We start from the raw sequence: 22,059 nt of genomic DNA, 5'->3' as shown, positions 1-22,059 counted from the left end.
ACTGGAGAGAAACCTTATGAATGTAATCAATGTGGAAAGGCTTTTACAAGAAGGTCCAGTCTCATTACACATCAGAGAACCCACACTGGAGAAAAACCTTATGAATGTAATCAGTGTGGAAAGGCTTTCACTCAACGCTCCAATCTTTCTGTTCATCAGAGAATTCACTCAAAAGAGAATCCTTATGAACATGATCAGTGTCAAAAGGCTTTCCAATGGGACTTCAATATTGCTGCTTATCAGAGGGTCTACAATGAAAAGAAACCTTATGAGTGCAATCAATGTGGAAAGGCTTTTACAAGGAGATCCAGTCTTGCTGCACATCAGAGAATCCACACTGGAGAGAAACCTTTTGAATGTAATCAGTGTGGAAAGGCTTTCACTCAAAGCTCCAATCTTTCTGTACATCAGAAAATCCATGCAAAAGAAAATCCTTATGAACATAGTCAACGTGGAAAGGCTCTCCTTTGGAACTCCAATGTTCCTGCACATCAATCAGAGAATTCCCACTGGAGAGAACCCTTATGAACATAATCAATGTTGAAAGGTTTTTGTGATTTAATTGCAATCTAACTGAACATCAGAGAATCCACACTGCTGAGAAACCTTCTGAATGTAATCCAATGTGGAAAGGCTCCAGTCTTGCTGAACATCTGAGATTCCACAGTACAGGGAAACTTCATGAGTGTCATGAACATGCTCGAGCCTTTAGTCACCACTCTAAGTTTATTGAACATGATAGAATCCACACTGGAAAGAAACTTGACAAATACAATCAATGTGGTAAAACTTTCAGGCAACATTCATCCCCTTTTTTATCATTGGAGAATTCATGCCAGATAGAAATCTTCTCACTGTAATGAATTAGAAAAGGCATTGAAATTAAGTACAGAGCTTGATTAATATCAGAAAAATCATTCTGAGGAAAAGCTCTATATAGACTCTATGTTAGAAGGCCTTCAGCACAAGACCATCTCTTACTTTATATCAGAGGATTCAGTGTAGAGAGATGACTTATGAATGTTCGCAAAGGGGACATGCTTTTCTCCAGAAGAGGGAGATCAATAGGCAAAAATATTCACATTGGAATGATGGTTTATAGAAACAAGGGTTGTGGGAAAGGCTTCCTTTACCTAGAGCTCATACTTGACTGTGTGTTGGAAAAATCATACTAGAGATAAAATTCTTGGATCTAATTAATAAAAGGTCTTTTACTGCAGGATAGACTTCATTAGACCTCCCAATGTGAGAGATTTTATTAGACGTCCCAGATTGCATACTGTGCATAAAGTCCTATAAATGTAGTGAATTTTTCTCTGAAATTCTGGTGTTTGTCATTACTCCTCATTATTTCATGCCATTCATTTACTGTACCTTCTTCAGACATTCCCCAATGAATTGGTACTCACTTTGTTTCCTGTTGTTTGCTGGCACAAAAAGTCCTCATATAAATATTTTGGTTATCTGCTGGACATCTGTTTTTGCCATACTTTCCTTAAGCAGTTAGGTAACCCAGTGGATAGAGCGCTGTACTTGGAACCAGGAGACCTGAGTTCAAATTTGGTATTTGAAACTTGCTATATATATTAGCCTAAGGAAATCACCTAATCTATTACTGCCTTAGTTTCTGCATCATTGGAATCAGGATAAGAGTACCTACTTCCCAAGGTCTCATCAAATGAGACCAGATTTCTAAAACACTCTCTTAGACTTAAATCACTACGGAAATTCTAGGGTTTTTAAAAATTATTATTATTCCTTGGGTCATAAGTGTCATAGTGAAGTCATTCATCTTAAACATCTGAATAGTTTAGACACTTTTAATTCAGATTGATATTCAAAGCAGTGTAGATGAACACAATTCTTGTAAAGCACAGAGCTCTGGATTTGCAGTCAGGAAGTTTTGGGTTCAAATCCTGACTAAAGTATTCTCTATCACTGTAACTCTGGACAAGGAACAACCTTTCTGTGTCTTACTTTACTCATCTCGAAAATGAGATTGACTCCAACTTCTATAGTCCCTTCCAAATTTAAAGATGTATTCTCACAAGTACATTTATTTCTTTCCAAAGCCTCTTTCAATATCCTTTTAAGGAGGCCTAGCAAGACCAAATCTGAAACCATACAAGAAATCAGCGGTCATCCAAACAATTTTGTCCTATTAAAAAAAAAAAAAGATCATGAGAAATTGAAGAGATCAGGTGTGTAATATACAAAAGAAAATGGGTATAGTAACTACGTATTCATCCAAAGGCCTCCACTGTGGAGCCAAGACTTACTAACCACTACAAAGAGCTAGAAACACTGAAAAGTAGTCTGGCAGAAAATAGGTATAGACCAACATCTTATACTGTAGACCAAGATTAGCTCCTAATGAATTCATTAATTAGCTATAAAAGTTCATCTCAAGTAAATTAAAGGAGCCAAGAAGAATAGTGGAAGATTTCAATCACCAAACAAGGGACAGAGAGGACACAAAAAAGAAACTGGCCAGTTTTTGTGACACAAAAACCCAATGCATTGGGGCAGCTAGGTGGCACAGTGAATACAGCACCGGCCCTGGAGTCAGGCGGACCTGAGTTCAAATCTGGCCTCAGACAATTAACACAAAAACTAGCCATGTGACCTTGGGCAAGTCATAACCCCAACTGCCCTCCAAAAAAAAGCAAAAAAAAAAAAACCCAATGCATGTAAAATTTAAAGGGAAGCAATTAACTGGGAAAAGATTTGCAGCAAACTGACCTCCAAAAGGGCCTCATGTCCAAGGTATATAAAGAAATTCTGATTACATGCAGCTATGTAAAGAATGGAGGAACAAATTTTAGCATGTGAATGGTGAAACATGAATATACTATGAAAAGACACATGGAAATTTCAGTGAAACCTTGGAAGAGTTGAATGAACTCCTGGGAAGGCCATCAGCTTTGGAAAATGTCATTCCTCTGATTACTGTAATGATCAACCACTACAGCAGGTGAGTTACAAAGTTCTGTGCAGCCTGCCTCCTGGTCCAGAGCTGATGGACAGGAGGTGTACACATTTTGGAAAATGGACAGTGGGGGCATTGATCTTGCTTGACAGTGATTTCATTACCAATTTTTTTTTTCCAATTTTGGGTAGGAGAGAATAGTAATGTGAGGGGGGCTAGGAATAAGATTTTTCTCCCTGGGTGGCTAGGTGGTACAGTGAATAGAGCACTGGCCCTGGAGCCAGGAGGAACTGAGTTCAAATTCAGCCTCAGACACTTAACACAAAAACTAGCTGTGTGACCTTAGACAAGTCACTTAACCCCAATTGCCCTACAAAAAAAGCAAAAAAATTTAAAAAAAAAACCTATTTTTCTCCCCACAGTCTCCATTGACCCAAAAATAATAAAGGAAATTGATGGATTTCAATAATATATGCAGTCAAACAGAAAGAAACCTAGATGGAATAAGAATAGCTTTGAAAGTGACATGTTGAATTTTTAAATTACTCATAAGGAAAATCAAGCTATGCATATTAGAACTTGTTTCATGTGCAATCCTCTCCATCTGTTTTATGGTGTCTATAAAGTGTTCACTTTTATGCTTGTGAATTTCAAAGTAAAAAGCTTCCATGCCGATGGTTTCCTTTTTCACCAATTTTGAAGGCGTGCCGAGAAATGGCAAAATTATCTGAATATGACTTTCTCTTTTTATCGTTCTTTGTAATGTTTTCATTTGTCATTTATGGTTGTCGCGACTTTGGAAAACTTCCTATGTGTTCAGCTCTCCTCTGTTGGCAATGGGTCTTGGTACACATGGGCGTTGGTTCTTTCTATATCTTGGATAGAAATGACTTCTTGATCATTTTCCAGACATTTGATATATTCTCTACAATTTCTCTTCTAACTTAATCTTCATTTACTTTTTGTTTTGTCGTTCAGTCATTTCAGTTGTGTCCAACGTTTTGTGAACCTATTTGGCAATTTTTTGGCCAAAAGTACTAGAATAGTTTACCATTTCCTTCTCTAGCTCATTTTCCAGATGAGGAACCAAAGCAAACAGGGTTAAGTGACTTGCCTAGGGTCATATGTCTACTAAATGCCTGAGGCTGGATAAATTTTTCTGGTTCCAAGACCAGGGCTTTATCCACCATGCCACCTTACTGCCCATTTATTTTATTCAAACATTTAAATTTTATATAGTTAGAATTATCTATTTTTTTTAAAAAAATCATCTTGGATCAAGAATTCATCTAGCCATGGTGTTTTCTTCTGTTTTTTTTTTTTAATAAAAATCCCACATACTCATCCTACCCACCTGAAATTGAGAAAGAAAGGAAAAAACCCATGTTACAAAGATAATATTCCTGTGATGTCCATGTTAAAAAAAAATACATCTTGCCCTGCACTCTAAGTTCTTCATCTCTTAAGAGGAGGTGGAGGGGGGGGGGCATCTAGGTGGCACAGTGAATAGAGCACCAGCCCTGGAGTCAAGAGGACCTGAGTTCAAATCCAGCCTCAGACACTTAACACTTACTAGCCCTGTGACCTTGGGCAAGTCACTTAACCCCATTTGCCCTGCCCTCCCCACTCCAAAAAAAAAGAGAGAGAGGAGGTGGGCAGTCTTATTTCATCATATATCTTCTGAAGTTGTGGTTAATTAGAGTTCTTTAGTAAAAATTTTTTTTACAATATTTTTCTTGTGTAAATTGTTTTACTGGTTCTGCTCACTGTACTTTGTATTAGCTTATACAAATCTTCCCAGGTTTCTGTGAAATCATCTTGCATCAAGTTGATAAGCACTCACTTGTGCAGCCATCCTCAATTGAAGGACCCCTCAGTTTTATTTGCCGCTGTAAATGTTGTTTAATTTTAATTATTTATTTAACTTTAATTAAAATTTATTTAATTAATTACAACTGTGAAAAGAATGTTTTTGAACATCCTCTAATTGGTTATGATTGAGACTAATCCCTCCCTTAATCTACCCTCACTCTTATTCCCCCTTCTATCTTTTCATTTCTGTTTACATGCTCAGGGAAACGTATTTATATACCCAAATATCTCTGTTTGTCCTTTCTGCCTTTGATCAGTTTAGATGAGAGTAAGGTTCAAATGTGAGCTGCTTCCTCCCCCGATCCTTCTTTGTTCTATAGACATCTGTCTATATACACATCTTAATTATGTGAGATAACTTTCCCTAACTTTTTCTTCCCCCCTCCCCTGTGCACTCTATTCCTCTTTCCCTTTACATTCTTTGAGTACGTCAAGACATAATGACGTCCCTCTCAGATCTTCTAATTACTCATCTCCCAAGTTTCAGAGGGAACACCTGGATCATCTCCCCATATTAGAATGTAAGCAATTAGTCTTTGTTTAGTGCTTAATGATTTTTTATTTGAATTTCCTTTTTATGTTTCTCTTGCCTCCTGTTTTTGAACTTCAGAGTTTCTATGCTGCCTTGGTTTTTGCATCAGCAATGGTTCGATGTCCTCTATTTCATTAAAAAGGCATTTTCTCTCTTTGTAGGATTATTCTTATTTATGTTGGGTAAGTTATTCTTGGCTATAAGCCAATATCCTTTGTCTTCTAGAATGTTCCAAGTTCTCTGCTCCTTTGTAGTGATGGTTGCTAAATTATGAGTGATCCTGGGTATTGCTTCTCAGAGTTTGAATTCTTTCAGCATTCTTGCAATATTTGGATAGAATAGCCTTGTGAGTTTTTCGTTTGTTCGTTTGTTTTTCCTGGAGACGATCTCTGGAGTCTGTCCATTTCCACTTTGACCTCATATTCTAAAGAAACCTGGGTAGTTCTTTCTGAAAAAGCTTCTTGAAATAGGATGCGTAGGGTCTTATTCTAGTCATGGCTTTAAGGTGGAAGTAGTAGTAGTAGTGGCAGGAGGAGTAACAATATTTGGAGAGAAAATCTGTTATCTACCATACCTTGAGCAACTGGGAAGATTCTAGGACAGTTATTTGCTACTTTTGAAGGCCTACAAGCTGACCAGGTATAGTTCCACAAGGTATAGTGTCCATCCTGGCCTGTCCTTGTACTAAGTAGGAGCTAACCTCACGCCTAGAAGCCAGACGGTCTGCTATCTCTGGTCCACTATCACTAGCCTCAGGATACCAGTGGATCCCATGAAACAATTTTAGCCATTCGCTCATTTTTCAGTCATGTCCAACTGTTTGTGACCCCATTTGAGTTTTGCTGTTTTGTTTTTTTTTGTTTGTTTGTTTGTTTGGGGGGGGAGGCAAAGATACTGGAGTGATTTGCCATTTCATTCTCCAGCTCATTTTATAGATGAGGAAACTGAAGCAAATAGGGTTAAGTGACTTGCCCAGGGTAACACAACCAGTAAGTGTCTAAGGCCAGACTTGAACTAGGGTCATTCCTGACTCCAAGAACCATGGACATTTTTTAATTGCCAGAGAGGGGCTTGATTATCCTCCCCTGAATGCCAATCTAACTTTCTTAGTGGAACCAATCAAAATGTTCCACGACTACCAAGATCCCTTCTTTCTTATGTGTCAATAAGTCTCCTACTTCGCACTGGGATTGCTGACTTTCCTGAGGTTGCCATTCAGACCCACTTCGTTAACAGCTATACACACCCCTGTTAATAAACTGACTTTGCTCAAACTTATGTCCTTCAGTTCTACTCCATTTCAGACATGATGCAACCAGTCTTCAGAAGGTAAGCCCCAGGAGCGTGGTAAATGTCTTTACTTTTGTTTTGTGTGCCCGAGGTTTTTGTGTCTTCCTTAGCACTGTGCTAGAAACAAGGAAGCTCTTCATAAATGTTTCCCATTCAAAAAAAGGGAATTCAAACCCTACCCCACACTCCCTACGTCCTGATTCCTCATCCTTTTCCTCTCAGCGCTTCCATACCAAAGTCTCATCGTGACTTCACCAAGCTCTAGCACTGTGCCCCTTGGAATGCCTGTTCCATAGGCAGCAAGTTCCTTCTACTCCTCTCCCTCTCCTTCCACTACTAGCTCCTACTGAAAAGTGGCTTTCTGCTGCTGACACAGCCTCCCTGGCTGCCCTTTTAAGGGCTGGCTGCATCTCACTCCTTCTCCTCAGCTCACTGCTGGAGTCAGGGGAGTCGGACTGCTCCTTGCTTCCCAGGGACACTTCCAGGCTCTCCCCGTCCCTCCATCCCCTCAACGATACCATGAATGTTTAGTATATGTGCAGCAAATGGCACAATATCTTTGGATCTGAATAGAAAAGAAGAAAAATTGCACATAACACTGAAAAATGACTACAGTACAACTGAAAGAAGCAAACCGATTTCTCAGCTTAGCAAATGACATTTATGGAGAGTGACCATGTCATAGTGAATCCAAACTGGTAAATACAGAATAGCAGGAGGCTGGGCTGAGATCAGCAAAATCATCAAGAAAACGGCTTCTCCACCAGCCAGCACCACACCATCCACATGTAGAACCATTGGTTACAGCAGATGGAGACATATTGAATGTTGTGGATAAGTTCACTTCCCTTGGCAGTATGCTTTCCAGGGATTTACCTACAGATGAGGTTAATTCTTATTTTATTGGAGCTAGCTCTGCATTTGGGAGGCTCCAAAGGGAAGCATGAGAGAGAAGAGGTGTTAGACTGACTAGCAAACTGAAGGCCTAGAGAGCTGTTGTTGCATGCTTATGACACTTGGGCAGTCTACCAATGCTATGCCAGGAAACTAAGGTGCTTCCATTAGAATTATCTTAAGAAGATTCTGAAGATCCCCTGGCAGGAGAAGATAGCAGACACTGAGGTCCTTTCTTTAGCTAAACTGCAAAGCATGCAAAATCTCCCAGAAAGCACAACTCCAGGGGGCTGCCATTGTTTGAATGCCAAACAGATATTTCCTAAAAGACGATATTCTGGAGAACTCACATAAGGCAAGTGCTCACATAGAGGTCAGGAGCAGCGATCCAAGGACACATAAGGTCTCTGAAGAATTTTGGAATTGACTGTGAGTCCTGGGAGACACTGGCAATGGATTGCCAAGAATGGCATGCCCACATCAAAGAAAGCACCATGCTTTATGAGCGGAGCAGACACACTGTGCATTGACCCCAACACAGTGATATCATTTTGGTCTTCTTTGACAATGAAGGACAAGAACCAACCAAGTGTGTACTGTAAAGCTGTCCACTAATAAGGAGTCAGCAGACAGGTAGAGACTGAAGATGCGTGATGACAAGGGGATAAAAGATGGGAAATATGCTGGAGAAGGCAGGATGAAATGGGATTATTTGTGCATACAGAGAGGTGCCTCAACAAGGGGGACAGCTACTTCTTCCTGTGAAGGGAAAAAATTTCAGCCCCTGACCTCAAAGAGACCACATTCCAACGTGGGAGAAAATGTGAGCATCTGTGCCCAAGCTAACCCTAGACAGCGTAGATGGGAAGCACTCTGAGAGGGAAGACTCTAGCAGTTTCAGGGACCAGGAAAAGCTTTATTTCAGAAGGCAAGATTTAAGGAAGCTAGGAGCCCCAGGTGAGGAGGGAGAGCACTCCAGGCAGGAGGGACAACCATGGGAAAGGCCCAGTTAGGAGACCAAGGGTCTTGGTTAAGGATCAGCTGGGAGGCCAGAGAGGAGGCAGAGGGGGATTATGATGTAAGAAGACTGGAAAGGGAGTTGGGGTCATCGTATGGTTTCTGCTGTTTGCCACCAGCCTTATCAACATTGTCTCCTTTGATTCTGTTGCAAGGATCGTCAGGGTCTTTGCTAGGCACAGCCAGAAGAAGGCAGTGCAGGATGCAGCCAAAAATGTACATAGCAGGTCTCTCTAATCTACTCAAGAGTGTGACCCACACCTCAGTAGGTAATGGCTACTCCTTCAGTTCCAAAGATCACATACTTACACATATAGTATATATGTATGTATGTGTGTATTATGTGTGTGCATTTATACGTATGGACATTAATTTTTTCCTTCTGAGCTGCTTGACCTAGAGAGAGCACAGAAGTGTTTGGGGTAATATCGGGTAGGGCCCTTACACAAGAAAAGGGATAAAGAGATATCTTTAAAAAGAAAAAAAAAAGGAAAAGACAAAAGATGTTTCCCCTGTTTCGTTGTTTTTGTTCAGTTGTTTGGTTACATCCTATTCTTCCTGACCCCATGACCCACAGCATTCCAGGCCCTTCTATCCTCCACTCGCCTTTGGAGTCTGGCCAGGTTCATGACACTATCTATCTCATCCTCTGCCATCTCCTTTTCCTTTTGCCTTCAATCTTTCCAAACATCAGGGGCTTTTCCAATGAGTTCTGTCCTCGTTATGTGGCCAAAGTATTTGGGCTTCAGCTTCAGGATTTGACCTTCCAATGAATAAACTGGATAACTTCTTTAAATATTGGCTGATTTGATCTCCTTGCTATTCAAGGGCTTTCAAAAGTCTTCTCTAGTAACATAATTCAAAAGCATCAATTCTGCAGTGTTCAGCTTTCCTTATAGTCCAAATCTCACAACCACACATTGCTTCTGGGAAAACCTTTGGGAAAAAAACCTGGGAAAAAAGTAGCTTTGACTCTATGGCTCTTTGTTGGCAAGGTGATGTTTCTGCTTCTTAGTATGCTGTCCAGATGTCTCATAGCTTTCCTTCCAAGGACCAAGTGCCTTTTAATTTCATGCCTGCAGTGATCTTTGAGTCCCAAAATAAAAAACCTCACACTGTTTCCATTTCTTCTCCTTCTATTTGCCAGGAATTGATGGGACCAGTTGCCATGATCTTAGGTTTTTGCTGTTGTTTTGAATGTTAAGCTTCAAACTAGCTGTTTTACCCTCACCTATAGGCTTCTTAATTCCTCCTTAAGTATGGGCAAATGGGGCTATCCACCCAAATGGGCATTCTGGTTATGATGTGAAGAGCAATGGTATCCACTGCTTTGCTAGGTGGTCAGAGGATAACAGTCCTATTTCCCATAATAACCTTTATGTATGACATTTAAAACATAAGTAGGGTTTGCAGTCATCACAGGGACTGCAGGGAGCAAGATCGTTTGTGGGACAGTGTGACTAGGGGCCCTAACCATAGCTTAGGAGTGGGGAAGAGAGCCCAAGGTTGGCACTGGGACAGATCTCAGAAAACAACAGTATGAAGGACCTGAGGCTTGGGCATCATTCCCCATACCTCAGGACTAGAACTGGATTACACTAATAGCTGCTCAAATAAATAAATGAAAGAAAAAAAAATGTGTCAGCAAAGGAGAAAGAACAGATAGCTACTTTGGGGATAGAAAAGATCTGGATTTATATTCAGAAGAAGATAATAGACCTAAAAAAAAGCCCCCCCCCCTTTTTTCAGTGAGAAACATCAAATGGTCCTAAGCACAAAAAGAGTTCTTGGGAAAACTCGACAAAAGACTCTAAAAATCAAATAAGAGAAATCAGGGAAATTTTTTTAAAAATAAGAACTATCCAGGAACATTCAGAAAATTATGAAAAGACCATCAACCAACTTGAAATAGAAAATCAAAAACTTAAGGAAGAAAATAATTCCTTGAAAACTAGAATTGAGCAAGGGGAAGCTAATGATGTTCTAAGACATAAAGAAATAATAAAATAGAATCAAAAGAATGAAAAATTAGAAAAGAATGTGAAACATATCAGAAAAAAGAAAAAAATTTTTTTGAGGGGCGGCAAGGTGGTGCAGTGAATAGAGCACTGGTCCTGGAGTCGGGAGGACCTGAGTTCAAATCCGCCCTCAGACACTTAAAACAAAAACGAGCCATGTGACCTTGGGCAAGTCACTTAATCCCAATTGCCCTGCATTCCCACCTCCAAAAAGCAAAAAAAAAATTCTTTTTTGAATCATAATTTTTAGGTAGTCCCACTATTATATTATTTCTCCTCAACCTTTTCTCCAGGAGTTTGGAGGACCTGAGTTTGGCCCTGGAGTCAGGAGGACCTGAGTTCAAGTCCAGCCTCAGACACTTAACACAAAACTAGCTGTGTTACCTTGGGCAAGTCACTTAACCCCAATTGCCCTCCAAAAAAGCAAAAAAAAAATAAAAAAGGCGTGGGCTAAACTAAGTATGATGGGGTGATTCTTAAAAAAAACAAATAGAATTGTGTAGGGAGAGACCAAAAGGAGTAATTATCTCATTCAAATCAGGCATAAAAGGAAAAACTGACACAGAAGCTAGTGGGGGGGAGGGCATGTAGTGCTGGAACCATACTTTCATGGGAAATGGATTAAAGAGGAAACAACAGATATATCTAGAAGAATATGAAAGTCTTCTAAATTCAGAAAGACATAAGAGAGCAAGGAGAAAAAGTGGGTGGCAGAAAGGGTAAGGGGGGGGCTTTGGGAAGGGTGGGTAGGTTAAGCAACAGGAGGGCAAGGTAATGGATAGAAGTAACACAGAGGACTGAGGCGGGATAGTGAGGAACATACACAACAAGTAATTATGGCTCAATATGTGAATGGGATGAACTTCCCCTAGGAAATGGACAGTATGTTTAAAATTCAAATTCAACAATGTTACTTTCAGGAAACACTATAAAAATGAGAGATATACACAAAGATAAAATAAAGGGCAGGAGTAGAATTTATTATGCAAAAAAAGGGCAGGGATAGTAAATCATGATCTCAGACCAAGTTAAAGCTAAAAAGGATTTAATCAAAAGAGAAAAACAGAGAAACTATACTATGTGTCAGCAATAGGATTCAATATTGTTTTAGACCATTTAAAATAACTAGACAGAATAAAATGTCTGAGTGTAAACCTGCCAAAAGAGACACAGGAACTATATGAACATAAACATAAAGCACTTTTTATACAAATATATATTTATTTGTATATACAAATATAGTTTCAAAGCTCCCAGGTCAAGGAGAAAGTTCTACAAGCAACTAGAAATTAAAAAAAAATACTGTGGAGCTACAGTCAGCATGACACAAAATTAGGCAGCTTCTACATGAAAAGGCTAAAGGGCAAGGAAAATTATATTCCAAAGAGCAAAGAAGCTGGGTATTCAACCAAGAATAACTTACCCAGCAAAGCCGAGGGTAATTCTGCATGGAAAAAATGGATATTTAATGAATTAAGCAACTTTCAGGTATTTGTGATAAAAATGACAGAACTGAATAGAAAATTTGACCCACAAGATTCAAGAGAAACATAAGAAGATAAACATTGAAGACCAACTATAAGGGATTTAATAAAGTCAAATGGTTTCCTTCTTATATCAGAAAATATAAGAATTGGAAGATAAATTTTTAAAAATATTATCATTAATTCAGTAATTTGAAAGAACATACATGGATAAAAGGCTTGAGGTTAAGCTGAGTATGATGGGATGATATTAAAAAACAAAATTGGATAGGGAGAGGCAAGATAGAAGAATTATCTCATACAAATGAAGTGTGAATAGAAGAGCTGTTACAATGGAGGCAGGAGGGAGTGCTGGGCTGATAGTGCCAGAAACTTATTCTCATCAGAACTGGGTTAAAGAGGGAATAAACATATACATCTGGAAGGGCGAAAAAGTCTTCTTAACTACAAAGAAATAGTGGGGTGAGGGGAGAGGATAAGGGAGAGATACTTAGAAAGGGTGCAGATTAGGGAGGCCATCGTTAGAAGTTAACTAGATGTTTGAGGAAGGATATGGTAAAAAAGAGGAGAGAAGGATAAACAGTGGGGAAAAATAGGATGGAGGGAAATTCACAACTAGTAATTGTAATTTTGAAAGTGAATGGGATGAACTCACCCATAAAGTGGAAACAGATAGCAGAATGGATTAAACACCAGACTTCAACAATATGTTGTTCATAAGGAAGACATTTTAAAATGAGAAATACACACAGAGTAAAAATAAAGAGGTAAAGTAGAATTTATTATTCTTCAGCTGATGCAAAAAAAAAAAGCAGGAGTAGCAATCATGATCTCAAAGTTTAAGCTAAAAATAGGTTAATTAAAAGAGAGAAACAGGGAAACCACACTGTGGTAAAGGTACCATAGATAATGGAGTGATATCAATACTAAACCTATATGCACCAATTCTTAAAGGGAAAGTTATGAATTATAGATGGAAATAGATAGCAAAACTATACTAGTGAGGGAATTCAAGTTTCCTCTCTCAAAACTAGATAAATTTGACCAAAAAATAAATAAGAAAGAAGTCAAAGAGCTGAAAGAGAGTTTTAAATAAGCTAAATAGGATAGATATCTGGAAAGAATTAAATTAGGATAGAAAGAAATATAATTTTTTTCAGCAGTACATGGTACCTTTACAAAAAAAAATGACCATATATCAGAGCATAAGAAACTTTATATTTAAGTGTAGAAAGGCAGAAAAATTAAGTGAATCCTTTTCGTACTACAATATAGTAAAACATTTTATTTAATAATGGACCATGGAAACAGAAAATAAAATTAATTGGAGACTAAACCACCTAATCTTAAAGAATGAGTGGGTTAAAAAACAAATCATAAAAACAATCAATAATTTCATTAAAGAGAATGACAATAAAGAGACATATCGAAGCCTATGGGATGCAGCAAAAGCAGCAATTAGAGAAAATCTTGTATTTCTATATACTTGTCTCAATAAAATATAGAACAATGCATTGGGTATGCAATTAAAAGAATTAGAAAAAACTCCCAATTAAACACTAGATTGGAAACCCCTAAAAATTAAAAGTGAGTTTAATAAAATGGAATGTAAGAAAATGAGTGAAGCGATAAATAAGACTAGGAGTTGGTTTTATGGGGAAAAAACAATAAAACACATAAACCATTGGGTAATATGATTTTTAAAAAGAGAAGATAAATCACTAGCATCAAAAGTGAAAAAGGATAAATATACCACCAATGAAAATGAAATCAAAGCAATTACAAGCAATCATTTTGTCCAATTACATGTCAAAAAAAATAAGAATTTAAGTAAAGTGGAAAAATATTTACAAAAATATAAATTATCTAGATTAACAGAAGAAGAAATAAAATATCTAAGTAAGCTTATTTTAGAAAAAGAAACTGGAAAGACCAGAAATGAACTTCCTAAGAAAAAAGCATCAGGACCAGATGGATTTACAAGTGAATTCTACCAAATATTTAAAGATCAATTAATTCCAATATTAAATTAGTTGGAATAATAGGCAAAAGAGTCCTTTTATGAAACAAATATGGTGCTGATACCTAAATCAGGAAAAGTAAAAACAGAAAAAGAAAATTATAGAACAATTTCATTAATAAATATGGATTAAAAAAATCCAAAATAAAATACTAGCTGGTAGACTACAACAATATATCACAAAAATTATACATTGTGACCAAATGTGATTTATACCAGGAATGCAGGGATGGATTATCATAAGGAAAACTATTAACATAATTAATATCAATAACAAAAGTTACAAAAATTATATATCAATAGATAAAAAAATGCACAATTCTTATTTAAAAACACCGGAAAGCATAGGTATAAATGGATTTTTCCTTAAAATGATAAGAAGTACCCCCCTAAAACCATCAGCATATGTTATTTGTAATGAGGATAAGGTGAGAAGTCTTCCCACTAAGATCGGGAGTGAAACAAGGATGCCCATTATCACCAGTATTATTCAATATTGTATTAGAAATTCTAGAAACAGCAATAAGAAAAAGAAATTGAAGGAATCAGAAAAGGTAATGAAGTAATAAAACTATTTTTTTTTTGCAGAAGATATGATTACATATTTAGAAAATCCTAAAGATTAAACTAAAAATTTAGTTGGAATAATTAAAAATGTCAGCAAAGTAGCAGAGTATAAAATAAACCCACATAAATCATTAGCATCCCTATATATCATCAACAAAACCCTGAAAAAAGGGAGAGTTGCAGACACCCCACTTAAAATAATTGTAGACAGGATAAAATGCCTGGGAATACACTGCCAAGACAAACCCAGGGACTACATCAACTTAATTATAATATACTCTTTATACAAATAAAGTAAAATTTAAATAATTGGAGAAATATTAATTATTCATCATAGGCAGAGTCAATATAATAAAAATGGTAATTCCACCTTAACTAACCTATTTATTCAATGCCATTCCAATTAAATTACCAAAAAAATTATTTTTGGGGGATAGACAAAAATAATATAATTCATTTGCAAGAATATGGGGTGGCTAAGTGGTGCAGTGAATAGAGGACCGACCCTGGAGTCGGGAGGACATGAGTTCAAATCTGGCCTCAGACACAGAAAACTTACTAGCCATGTGACCTTGGGCAAGTCACTTGGGCCCAATTGCCCTGACTTCCGTCCTCCAAAAAGCACAAAAAAAAAAAAAAAAGAACAAAAGGTAAAGAATGTCAAAGGAATTAATAGGGGGAGGAAAAGCAAAGGAGGTCTAGCAGTACCAGATTTTAAACTATATTATAAGGCAGCAATTATCAAAACCATCTGGTACTGGCTAAGAAATAGAAAGGTGGGTTAGTGTGAGAGAAGTGATGATTAAATTATGAAATAATCAATTATTATGGGGGAGACACAGGATTTATCCACTTCTGAAACCTCATTCACTTCTGAAATCAGCTCCTGCTGACTACATGCTGTAATATTTCAAACTACTGTAATTTAAGAACTTATAAGCTTCCAAATTTTGCTTTTATTTAAAGAGGAAGTTTCATCTAAAATTACTTGGATATCATTTATGAAAATTATGAGATTGTTAACTATACTATTTGGAGTTATTATTATAATGCTGAAACCTATCAAATATTGACATAGATTATTTTAAAAGGAAATGATCACTAATTAATGTTTGGGGAAAGGTACAGAGAAAAGACCTTGTAAAATCTCCTTTGTAAATTTAAAAGGATTCTTTGGAAGTCATGTCCCCCAGCCCCTCATTAGAACAGGTCCACCTCTTATTATAATATTCATTCTTTCTCATTACTTGTTAACCAATCGGGTTTAATTGCCACCATTAGGAACAACCACTCTTCCAAAGGCATATAAACATTGAATGGATTCCATGAAGTATCTTTGTCATTCAAGAATGTCACTGAGCCCTTTTATTAATAATATGATAGCATTATTAAAGTAATTAATTACCCAGAAACTATGTCTCTTGTACTTTTTATGTCACAAATTTTTATCAACTTTGTGTTGAGTTTGCTGTATTGTAGAATTCCTACTGAGAAAAATGAGATACGAATAATAGTTGCACAAAATGGGGGTGGAAATTTTCAAGCGTGCTTATGGTGTAGAGTATGTTTCATCCAAGGTTATTATCACTTGTGGAGTGTGTGTGTGTGTGTGTGTGTGTTAATCTGCAGGTTTACAACAATTGACCCTATTGTTTTTCTAGGGGTTTAAGTGAACTAACACATATTCACTTCTACATGGGATTCCAGAATGTAATTATTTCTTAATTTCTATATTTTATATGATGAATTTACACTCTAGAAGACAAAAAGAAAAGGATATTGGGTGAATTTTTGATAATGATTGTGTAAACCAGGACATAACAGTTCTGTTCTTTAGTGAGGTTAATGCCATAGCTGTGTCAGTTCTGTGTTAATGGAAATAATGGTATCAAAATTAGTTATCTCAAATGAAAAGTGACTTGTGGTCTATCTCATACATGACTTAAAGAGAGATCCATTTTTTCCAGGGGTTATTCATTTGAACACAGCTAGAAATTTTTTATTATAAACAACTGACTTGATATGCATTTACAAGTGAAGTTAATCAGTCAGCTTTTAAATGAATTCAATCTTGTATTAGAGTCCATCTTCTTTTAAGAAGTGTTCTGTTATTAATTCCTTAGCAGAATCTCATTCTCCTAATGGGAGAATGAATAATACCAAGTGTAAAAATTGGCTTCTAAATTTATATATTCTTCGGTTTCTATCAGAGTTTCTTGGGTATATTAACGTGACAACTGGCTAACCTAAAAATGTAAAGTCCTTGGTCTAAAAGGTTCCAAATTTGATTTTCTAGTAGTAGAGATGTAAGTTTTGAGCTTTCACTATTCGACCTAGTTATTCGCAAAGTAAATTTTAAATTGTGTTAACACTAATTTTACAGGAAATTTTTAGCAAAGTCTATAAGTGACCTGAACGAGAGAAGCCAGTCAGCTGGAAACTGTTCTGAGACCACAACCAATCCAGAAAGCTGCACCAAATGTTTCCAGAGAACCAGATGAATCTATGAGATGAGACTTCTATGAAATGGATGATTTTATTTAATTTATTATTTGCTTTATCCCCATATGCCTTTTATCTGTAAGGTTTGCTTACCAGAGGGGACTGCCCCTTTGTCAATGTGATCAATCTCTTCTCTTCACCCTCGCACATTATTTCTCCTCATAAGTCCCATAGTTAGAAATCCTTCGTGAAGTATTTATCATATCACTTAGATTCATTGAAGAGACTTACATCTCTCAATAGAATCAAATGGGGGAATGAGAGAAATGATTATTAATTGTTAAAAACAAATGTTTATTTGTTTTTGTTTTTGCATTTTGGAGGGCAATTGGGGTTAAGTGATTTACCCAAGGTCACACGGCTAGTAAGTGTTAAGTGTCTGAGGACAAATTTGAACTCAGGTCCTCCTGATTCCAGGGCTGGTGCTCTATTCACTGCACCACCTAGCCTCCTCCTAATTCATTGTTAATATGAGGAAGACATAGGACTTATTCTTTTCTGAAAACTTATTTGTCCATCTGAAAGACTTGGCTCCTCAATCTTTTTCAGACCCCAGCCAGGTGTGGAAGCTCATTGTTTTCTACTCAGGTTTGAGTGGGGACAAATTCTTTGATTAGATTGCCCAAGGCCAGGAGTTATTGGAAGTAAATGTCCCCCATTTGGAAGTCATGTCCCCTAGCCCCTCATTAGAACAGGTCCACCTCTCACAATATTCATTCTTTCTCATTACTTGTTAACCAATCAGGTTTAATTGCCACCATTAGGAACAACCACTCTTCCAAAGGCATATAAACATTGAATGGATTCCATGAGGTATCTTTGTCATTCAAGAATGTCACTGAGCCCTTTTATTAATAATATGCTAGCATTATTAATAAAGTAATTAATTACCCAGAAAATATGTCTCGTACTTTTTATGTCATAAGATGACTGGAATAGATATATAATGCACAATAGTAAATGATTATAGGAACCTTGTGTTTGACAAATGTAGATTTAAACTTGGGTGATGAAAAGCATTCTGGCAGAAATTGGGCATAGACTAATATCTTATGCCATTTACCAAGACAAGGTCAAAATGGATACATGACTTAGTTATAAGGGGAGATACCATATGAGAATTAGAGGAAAACAGAACATATTATCAGACTTATGCACAGAATTTGTGAATAAACAACAGATAGGACATTGTGATGCATAAAATGGATAACTTTGATTACATTTAAAACATTCTGTATAACTAAAACCAATGTAGCCAAAATTAGAAGAAAAGCAGAAAATTGGGGAGAGGGGGATTTATGAACAGTTTCTCAGACAAAGGTCTTACATCTCAAATATATTGAGAATCTTATCTAATTTATAAGAATGAGTCATTCCCTGATTAACAAATGGTCAAGGATATAATTAGGCAGTTTTTTTAATGAAGAAATCAAAATTACATATAATCCTATGAAAAATGCTCTAAATCATTGATTAGAGAAATTCAAATTTAAAAATTTTGAGATATCTCACATTTATCAGGTTGGTTAGAATGATAGAAGGGGAAAATAACAAACGTTGGAGGGGATGGGGGAAAAGTCACTAATACACTCTTGGTGGAACTTTAAACTGATTCAACTATTATAGAGAAATTGGAATTATGCCCAAAGTGTTATAAAGCTGTGTATACCTTCTAACCCAGCAATGCCACTATGAGGTTTGTTTTATGAGGTGGTCAGAGAAAGAGGAAAAGAACCTATACGTTACAAAATATTTATAGCAGCGTTCTTTGTGGTGACAAAGAACAGGAAATTAATGGAACGCCCATCAAATGGGTAATGAATGGCAAAAGAAGTTGTGGTAAATGATGGTGATGGAATATTACTACACTATAAGAAAAGAGGAGCTGGTTGATCTTAGAAAGAATTTTATGAAATAATGAAGAGTGAAATGAACAGAACCAAAAGCACATTGTACACACTAACAGCAATATTGTTCAAAGAGCAACAGTGTATGACTAAGTGATTTTGAGTATTTTAAGTATCCACAGCGACCACAAAGAGCCCATAAAGGAAGATGTTACCCATCTACAGAGAAAGTACAGTATGGTATACATACATGCATATGCACACAATCATACACACACATCTATTCTAATGGTGGCCTTCTTTAGTGGGGAGGGGGGAGATAGAGAGAAAAACATGCACAGCAGAAACCAAAAGAGGGAAGCACAGGAAAGCAGGGAGCAGTGCAGTGTTACATAGTTTTTAAAAAACTAAACAGTATGAAACGGAAATTCATGGTTTCATATTGAATCTTCTCTGTGTTATGCTGTGTAAATGGAAAACTTTTTTGTCTTTTTGTCTTTAAGTTCACAATGAAATTTTTTTTAAAGGATAAAAAAGATTAAAAAAAAAATCCTTGGGTCAGAGTTAGAAACATAACCATTTAATATGGAAAAAGCCAGAGTATAATCATTTTAATATATTTGTTCTTATGACACAATACTTTGTTTTTTGTATTAGTCTAATTTGAGAAACTTACATTTTTAGTCCAATGGTCTTAATTGCCCAAATTAAAATTATTTTAAAATAAATTTTACACACACACACACACACACACACGGAAGAGGCCATGGGAAAGAGACATATGAATGCACTGTTGATGAGAACACGTATTTTGAGTGTGAAGGGAGCACAGAAGCCACTGAATGCAACTTCCTTATTTTAGAGATAAGTAAAGTGAGACAGAGAGGTTGTTGTAAGAGAGCATCCGAGTCAGTATTTGAACCCAAGTTTTCCCTGATTCTAAACCATTGCTCTATGTATTACAATTACTGCTTTCCTTTGCTCTGTTCTGAATGTCAATTTGAATGGAAAGAGAAGCAACTAAACTGCTTGTTTTAAACTACTGATCTTACTGTGAGATTTATGATCCAAGGAATAAAGCATGCACGTCCAGTGATTGGTCTTGAAAAGCATTTTACAAATAGCGTCTCATTTGTTGCTCACATGTTGCTTTTATTATCCCCATTCTACATACAAATGGGGAAACCCAGACAGGACTAGGTTTAACTGATCTGCTTAGGGTCATACAGTTAGTATGTGCCATAGACTCTATTGGAATTCAGGTCTTGTGACTCCAAGCATAACATTTCATCAACAGGGCCATATAGCTGCTTAAAGAAAACATGAGTGAAATAAATGTCCAACAGTAACCAAAATATTTATATGAGGATGTTTTGGGCTAGTAAACAACAGGAAACAAAGTTTCAATCAATTGAGGAATGGCTAAAGAAATTATAGCATATTAATGCCATGAAATATTGAGAAGTGATGACAAACAGGATTACAGGGGAAAAAATCATTACATTTATAGGGTTTTACAGACAGTATGAGTTTGGGATTTTTAAAGAGGCCTTTTCTGTTGGGAGGTCTAGTGAAAGCTGTGCTGTGTCAGGAGGCCTTCCTTTCTTTAGTTAGGTATGTCTTATCTCCAGCATGATTTTTCCAATGTACAGACGTGTACATGAGATCTAGGTGAAGTCCTTCTTACAGCCTTTGCTTTTCTATTCCTTCATTATAGCATATTGTTGTCTACTGATTGTCCTCCCAGAGAAAAGCACACTCCTCTTCAGCACATTCATAAGCCTTCTCTCTACTAGGTACTCTCTGCTATAAAATAAGAGACAATCTCTGGTCCAAAGTCTTTCCACACTGAGCCAATATGGAGCTGCTCATTGGAATGAATTTTTTGTGTGTTTTTTTTTTTAGATTTTTCTTTTTGGAGGGGGGAAGATAGGGCAATTGGGGTTAAGTGACTTGCCCAAGGTCACATGGCTAGATTTGTGTTAAGTGTCTGAGGCTGGATTTGAACTCAGGTCCTTCTTACTCCAGGGTGGGTGCTCTATTCACTACATCACCTAGCCGCTCCTAGAATGAATTTTTTAAGTAGTGAACAAAGTCTTAACTCTATTTGAATGCCTCACCTCATTCATGACAGAGATAAGATTTGTGTAATATGAACTCTCAGATGGGAAATGAGATGATTTTTGCCTGAAGTCTTTTCCACATTGGTTATATTACTAGTTTCTCTACAGTATGGATTCTCTTCTGTTAAGCTAAACGTGGTAACTAAAAGCTTTTCTACTTTCATTGACATTCATGAAGTTTCTCTCCAGTGTGGATTCTCTGATGCTCATTAAGTATTTAAGGTTTGTTAAACCTGAAATTCTGTGAAAGCTTTTCCACGTTTATGTTCAAAAGGTTTCTACCCTTCATTTAACCCCAATTGAACTGCCTTCACCCTCTCAAAGCAAGCAAGCAAACAAACAAACAAAAAAAAAAAAAAACAAAAGGTTTCTACCCAATGTGGATTCTCTGATGTCTAGCAAGATTGCCCTTCACTGTGAATGCCTTTCCACATTGTTTACATTCATAAGGTTTTGCTCCACTGTGGACTTTCTCATGATCAGCAAGACTGTAGCTCTTTATGAAGCCCTTTCCACATTGTTTACATTCATAAGGTTTCTCTCCAGTGTGGACTCTCTGATGTGCAGCAAGACTGGAGCTCTGTGTGAAAGCCTTTCCACATTGTTTACATTCAAAAGGTTTCTCTCCACTGTGGATTCTCTGATGTCTAGCAAGATTGCCCTTCACTGTGAATGCCTTTCCACATTGTTTACATTCATAAGGTTTTGCTCCACTGTGGATTTTCTCATGATCAGCAAGACTGTAGTTCTTTGTGAAAGTCTTTCCACATTGTTTACATTCATAAGGTTTCTCTCCAGTGTGGATTCTCTGATGTGCAGCAAGACTGGAACTCTGTGTGAAAGTCTTTCCACACTGATTACATTCATAAGGCTTCTCTCCAATGTGGATTCTTTGATGTACAGCAAGATGGGAGTTCTGTGTGAAAGCCTTTCCACATTGATTACATTCATAAAGTTTCTCCCC

At 36.9% G+C, this 22,059-nt stretch overlaps 2 protein-coding genes and 1 pseudogene across 5 annotated transcripts in view; 1 reads left to right on the top strand and 2 right to left on the bottom strand.

Moving 5' to 3' along the window:
• Positions 1 to 22,059, top strand: part of LOC138168156 (zinc finger protein ZFP2-like) — a 283,080-nt gene that overhangs the window by 17,691 nt on the left and 243,330 nt on the right. The window lies entirely within an intron of this gene.
• Positions 1 to 22,059, bottom strand: part of LOC138168177 (KRAB domain-containing protein 4-like) — a 367,151-nt gene that overhangs the window by 318,818 nt on the left and 26,274 nt on the right. The window contains exon 5 of one of the 4 annotated variants that reach the window (XM_069097219.1): positions 2,056 to 2,158. The exons of 2 other annotated variants lie outside the window; for them this stretch is intronic. In XM_069097219.1, coding sequence (XP_068953320.1) covers positions 2,133 to 2,158 — 26 coding nt within the window. In that variant the 3' untranslated portion in view covers positions 2,056 to 2,132. Of the gene's footprint in view, positions 1 to 2,055; positions 2,159 to 14,275; positions 14,567 to 22,059 lie in introns of those variants that run through there. One more of the 4 variants, XM_069097220.1, reaches the window with a different exon arrangement.
• Positions 20,701 to 22,059, bottom strand: part of LOC138168203 (zinc finger protein 383-like) — a 1,555-nt pseudogene continuing 196 nt past the window's right edge.

This window comes from Petaurus breviceps, unplaced genomic scaffold (genome assembly GCF_028583685.1).
Source record: "Petaurus breviceps papuanus isolate PSGF00001 unplaced genomic scaffold, PetGlider_PUasm1.0 355, whole genome shotgun sequence".
Lineage (NCBI taxonomy): Eukaryota > Metazoa > Chordata > Mammalia > Diprotodontia > Petauridae > Petaurus > Petaurus breviceps.
Note: the sequence above shows the minus strand (reverse complement) of the source record. Positions and strands in the feature narration are given on the sequence as shown.